The 6236-nt window shown below is 42.4% G+C and overlaps 1 protein-coding gene across 1 annotated transcript in view; it reads right to left on the reverse strand.

The window, feature by feature from the left end:
* Nucleotides 1-5963, reverse strand: part of BRIP1 (BRCA1 interacting DNA helicase 1) — a 123866-nt gene extending 117903 nt beyond the window's left edge. Inside the window, exons 1-4 of the mRNA XM_087717098.1 lie at nucleotides 5851-5963; nucleotides 3988-4099; nucleotides 2165-2353; nucleotides 642-775 (exon numbers count right to left, since the gene is read on the reverse strand). Coding sequence (XP_087573224.1) covers nucleotides 642-775; nucleotides 2165-2353; nucleotides 3988-4099; nucleotides 5851-5943 — 528 coding nt within the window. The 5' untranslated portion in view covers nucleotides 5944-5963. The remainder of the gene's footprint in view (nucleotides 1-641; nucleotides 776-2164; nucleotides 2354-3987; nucleotides 4100-5850) is intronic.
* Between the last annotated feature and the right edge of the window lie 273 nt (nucleotides 5964-6236).

A 6236-nucleotide genomic window follows, 5' to 3' on the forward strand; every position in this document is an offset into this window, starting at 1 on the left:
GCTACACCCACCCAGGCCACATCTACTCCCCCCCACCCCGCCACCCGGAGGTCAAACACAACCCTGATGCAGCCCTCAATGAAATCAAGTTTGACACCTCTGATCTACTCGCAGAGAACATGCTTCTAAACTGTTCGGTGGACAGAGATTGAGGCGAGTGACAGGAGCTCACCCTGTGCTAGAACTCGAACCGCTGGAACAGAGACCGTCTTCAGCATCATTAAGCCACTGAGCCTCAAGAGATGAGGTCACTGCAAAAAGCACAACCACCACTGGGAAAAAAAGGTCTCTTTTGCGCCAAGTAGCACATCGCAGGCCATGGCATGGAAAGATCTTCCCCGAAGAGGAAAAGGTGTTGAAAAGCTGGCACAAATGGGACATGTTCTTCACCACCATGCGCTCCAGAGTTGTTTAGGATTTATAACCAGTATTTGTAACGCATGGGTGTAAGTCGAGGATACTGCAGCCGTCATAAATATGAGACAGTTGCTAAGCAACTGAATTTTGATTAGGTGACCACGGGGACGCTGCAATCATGTGAAAAAAGGCCAGAGGTCACTTGTTTCAGGGCCGTTATAACTTCAAACGGTCACTAAACAAGCGGTTGTAAGATGAGGACTGCCTGTATATACGTTACTCACCTGCTGCTCCGTTTCGAGTGAACGAATCCTCTTCCTTTCCACTTTAAAATCACTGTCGCTGTCATCGTCTTCATAGAATGAGGCTTGCTGTTTGGCAGACAGCTTTGAAGCCAATGTAATTGGTGAGACGCTTTCTGCAATAACAAATACATCAAAGGGAGTCTGGGGAAGCTTCCAATTCAACAGAAAAACAAGGGACATGGTGGCTCAGGGGCTAAGACGCTGAGTTTATTGATTAGAAGGTCGGCAGTTCGGCGGTTTGAATCCCTAGTGCTGCATAACAGAGTGAGCTCCCGTTACTTGTCCCAGCTTCTGCCAACCTAGCAGTTTGAAAGCACGTAAAAAATGCAATTTATGTTTTGTTTGTCTATGTCTGTCTAAAAATAAAAACTTTATAAATAAAATGCAAGTAGAAAAATAGGGACCACCTTTGGTGGGAAGGTAACAGCGTTCCGTGCGCTGTGGGCATTGAGTCATGCCGGCCACATGACCACGGAGACGTCTTTGGACAGCGCTGGCTCTTTAGCACTGAAACGGAGATGAACACCGTCCCCTAGAGTCAGGAAGGGCTAGCACATATGTGCGTGGGGAACCTATACCTTATTCAACAGAAAAATGTAACCCGGCAGAGAAGAAGGAAATCCTCCTTGACTTAGAACAGTTCACTTAATGACCATTCAAAGTTAGAACAGCACTGAAAAAAAGTGACTTGTGATCATTTTTCACACTTGTGACCATTGTAGCATCCCCATGGGTGTGTGATTTCCATTTGGATGCTTGACATCTGACCCACATTTATAACGACTGCAGTGTCTTGGGATCACCCGGTCCCCTTTTGCAACCTTCTGACAGGCATAGTCAATGGGGAAGCCAGATTCACTTAACAATCATGTTACTAATTTAATACTTTAACAGTTGTATAATGGGGCAAGGTTCACTTAACTAATTTCTCACTTAGCAACATACATTTTGGGCTCAATTGTGGTCATAAGTTGAGGACTACCTGTAAAAATGAAAAACATGTGGAGAACATGTTGCGACTCTAGAAAGAGTGCAGAGAAGAGCAACAATGATTATTAGGGGACTGGGAGCTAAAACATACAAAGAATGGTGGCAGGAACTGGGTATGTCTAGTTTAATGAAAAGAAGGACATGGGGAGACAGGACAGCAGTCTTCCAATATCTCAGGGGCTGCCACAGAGAAGAGAGTGTCAAGCTATTTTCCAAACCACCTGAAGGCCAGACAAGGAATAATGGATGGAAACTGGTCAAGGAGAGATTCAACCTAGAACTAAGGAGAAATTTCCTGAGAGTTAGAACAATTAATCAGTGGAATGATTTGCCTCCAGAAGTTGTGGATGCTCCATCACTGGAAGTTTTTAAGAAGGGACTAGACAGTCACTTGTCTGAAATGGTAAAGTGTCTCCTGCTTGAAGTAGACGACCTCCAAGGTCCCTTCCATCTCTGTTATTCTGGTATAAAGGAGGGATGTTTCTTTAAAAGCCCCTTAGATAAGATGGTACCTTTGTGGGTTGAGCTACTTCCACCGCCTGGTGAGGTCTCCGTTGCATAGCTGGGGAAGAAAGAAGATGTGGTTTGACAGTCTCCTTCTGCATCCCGACCGGACAATTTAGCGTGGCATGGGCATCGGCAGAGTTTCAAAACCTCGGTCGTCTTGGATTCTTTTGAGCACAAGTCATCCAGTGGTTTATCTAAACAGCAGGCAAGATTTTTTTTTAAAAAAAAGTAATAATTCTTGAATTACAACCATTCATTTAGTGACTGTTGAAAGTTGCAGTAGTATTGAAAAAAGTGACTTGAGACCATTGCAGCAGCCCCAGGATTATGTGATCAAAATTTGGAAGCATGTACCATATTTTTCGGAGTATAAGACGCACCAAAATTTTGAAGAGGCAAATTTAAAAAAAAAGTTTTTGCACTTTGCAGGCCTCTCAAAAACAGGCCTGTCCCCCACCGCCCCCCAAAAAAGTTCCTAAAGGCTAAGTATGGCCATTTTGGTGAAGGAGGGAGCGGGGTTTCGTGGGGCCAAAATGCTGTATTCAGTGTATAAAACACACCCAGATTTTCAGCCTCTTTTTTGAGGGAAAAAGATGTATCTTACACTCTGAAAAATACGGTATTTACGACAGTTGTAACATACCAAGGTCAACTGATCACCATTTGTAACCTTCCCAGCTGACTTCTGACAAACAAAGTCAATGGGGGAAAGCCAGATTCACTCAACAACCATGATTCACTTAACAACTGCAGTGATTTGCTTAATAACCATGGCAAAAAAGGACATAAAATCAGGCACAACCTGAAAGTGTCTCTTCTCTCCCCCAACCATTTAAACAATTTATAACATCCCTTGCCTTTTTAAAATTTTATACGTATATTATTATTAGGCTTTTAATATTTTATGGTACACTACCCGTAGAATCCCTCTGTGAGAGATGGGTGGTTCTTAAATATGATTGATAGATAGATAGATAGATAGATAGATAGATAGATGGATAGATGGATAGATGGATAGATGGATAGATGGATAGATGGATAGATGGATAGATGGATAGATGGATAGATGGATAGATGGATAGACGGATAGACGGATAGATAGATAGATAGACAGACAGACAGACAGACACATAAGATAGATAGATAGATGATAGATAGATAGATAGATAGATAGATAGATAGATAGATAGATAGATAGATAGATAGATAGATAGATAGATGATAGATAGATAAGATAAATAGATAGACAGATAGATTTGTTGTTGTTGTTTGTTGCGAAGTCGTGTCCAACTCCATGGACAACACGACTCCACGGACAACGCTCCTCCAGGCCTTCCTGTCCTCTACCATCCTCTGGAGTCCATTTAAGCTCATGCCAACTGCTTTGGTGACTCCATCCAGCCACCTCCTTCTCTGCCGTCCCCTTCTTCTTCTTTTGCCCTCAGTCATTCCCAGCATGAGGCTCTTCTCCAATGAATCCTTCCTTCTCATTAGGTGTCCAAAGCATTTGAGTCTCATTTTCAGGATTTTGCCTTCTAAAGAGCAGTCAGAGTTGATCTCCACTAGGACTGGTTAGTTAGTTAGTTAGTTAGTTAGTTAGTTAGTTAGTTAGTTAGTTAGTTAGTGATAGATAGATAGATAGATAGATAGATAGATAGATAGATAGATAGATAGATAGATATAGACAGACAGATACGGATGGATGGATAATGGATACATATGAATAGACAGATGTGAATGTATTTCTATAGGTAGACGACATTAGCAGGAAGAATAAAGCCAAAAGAAGAGCCGTGAAGGGCTCAAGGAGGCCCACCCAAGGCCTCACCGTAGAGCGACTGCTGCCAGGCCAGCGCAGAGCAGAGCAGGGCCAAGCTTTTTCCACTTCCAGTGGGACTCTCCAGCAGGCAGTGTTGCTTGGAGCTCAGCCCCTTCACGATCTGCAAAGAAGGAAATGAATTTTGCCAGCACTGAAAACAAGCTGCTGCCTGAAGCAATATATGAATCAATATTGGCTATTTTGCTTTTATTAAGAATTGCTTATATTACTATATAATTGTTACTGATTAAACCAATATTTGCTATTTGCTTCTGATATGATATGCTGCTAGCAAAAAACGGCCTGTTTTTCACTCATTTGTGCCTTCCCCAGCACCAGGAACACTCTGCAAGGCTCCTAAAGGCTATGCCCGGTCATTTTTGCAAAGGGGGAGGGGTTCGGGAAGCCAAAAATGCTGTATTCAGTGTATAAGACGCACCCAGATTTTCAGCCACTTTTTTTGAGGGAAAAAGATGCCTCTTATACTCCGAAAAACACGGTAATACTCTGAGTTCTTACAGGGGGTGGTGATTCCTTGCATGCATTTGTTTGTATGTTTTGGATATAGTTTTGTCACCCATCTTTTGCTACGGCCATAAATAAAAGCTGATATTTTTTGCAAGCCTCGTGTCGAGTCTCCACTCTTTTTGGCATTTCAGTGGCTCAGGGAAAACTGCTGGAGCCCGACATGCCTTTTCTTTTCTTTTTTCCCTGCAAGATGGCAATTAAGAACACCTGAAGATCTGATTTACCTGTTGCTTTGAAACTGTTTTCCCTAATTTGATTCATAGCAGAACCAAATTTGAAAAATAATGTAGTAGACGGCTGTCTATTTTAAAACATGGAATTTCGACAGCAAATGCAATTTCTATTCCATGTGAAAGGTTGGATCCTGACTCGCCAATGCTGTATTAAAAACTTTCCCAATCCTGACTTAAATGGTCTGCAGAGTCCCAGGGTTATGTACTCATTATTTACGACCTTCCCAGCCGGCGTCCAACCAATAAAGTAATGTGGGACGCCGGATTTACTGAACAACCATTCAATTCACTTAACAACTGCAGTGATTCACTTAACCAACGGGGCAAGAAATTAGGGGCTAATCATTTTCCCTATGATTTAAAAGTTTTGAATTTAATCCTCTTTCTTTCTTTCTTTCTTTCTTTTCTTTCTTTCTTTCCTTCCTTTCTTTTCTTTTTGAAAAACAAACACCAAGCAAAGCTTTTAAAAGTTGAAAAGCCAGAAAAAGATTTCGGAAGCGGGAGAAAAATCCTTGTTTTCCAACTATAAAGTGATGTTTCTCAATCTTGGCAATTTTCAGAAGAGTGGACTTCAACTCCCAGAATTCCCCATCCAGCATGCTGACTGGCTGCATGCACTTAACAATTCTGGGAGCTGAAGTTGCCAAGGCTGAGAAACACCGTTGTAGAGGCTTAAACGTAACCTTACAATCATCATCCTCTTTTAACGACCTCATAATCCCTTGCGGGGTGGTGTCTGGGCAATTGAATGAAACTTGAGTGTTTACTGGCTGGATGCCCTTCCTGTCACCAATGCGGAATTTTTTCTTCCTCCCCTTTTCATCATTATCTTCTTTTAATGACCCCATAATCCCTTCCGGAGTGGAGCCTGGGCAACTGAATGGAGCTAGCAGAGGGTTTACTGGCCGGATGCCCTTTTTGTCGCCAGGGTGGAGTTTTGTTCAGCAGATATATTCTCATTGTGCCCAGAGAGAGAAATATTTGCCTCCACCTAGGATTGAACTCACAGCCTCCCGATTGTGAGACAAGAGCTCCATCTCTAGGCCACCGCACCACTCTTTAAGCATAACCTTACAATGACTGCTATAAAATCATTGCTTTTCAGACTTACTGCATTCATCATAGCAAGTTGCGATGGATACGCCTTGCAAGGGAAGAGAATTTTTACACCACCGATGGTGTATTCTGATCTTCGTAATGCCATAATTGCACTGGCTTATCAGGACATCCACCTTCAAGAAACAAGAAGCAATGTTTTAAATTATAAACTGTTGAGATTCGATCCCGCCTCAAGCACGAAAGCTAGCTGGTTGACTTTGGCCAATCACCAGGAACCCGTGAGTTCTAGTTCTGACATAACTGGGTGACATTGGGTCAGTTATTCTCTCTCAGTCCAACTCATCTACCAAATTTGTTTTGAAGATAGCAGGAGGAGGAAGACGTATTGGGTAAGTTCACCACCTTCAGTTATTTGTAAAAATAATAAAGGTGGTATAC

Source organism: Thamnophis sirtalis, unplaced genomic scaffold (assembly GCF_051295495.1).
Source record: "Thamnophis sirtalis isolate CommonGarterSnake01/CBP01778 unplaced genomic scaffold, rThaSir2_p1.2 scaffold_6, whole genome shotgun sequence".
Taxonomy (NCBI): Eukaryota; Metazoa; Chordata; class Lepidosauria; order Squamata; family Natricidae; genus Thamnophis; species Thamnophis sirtalis.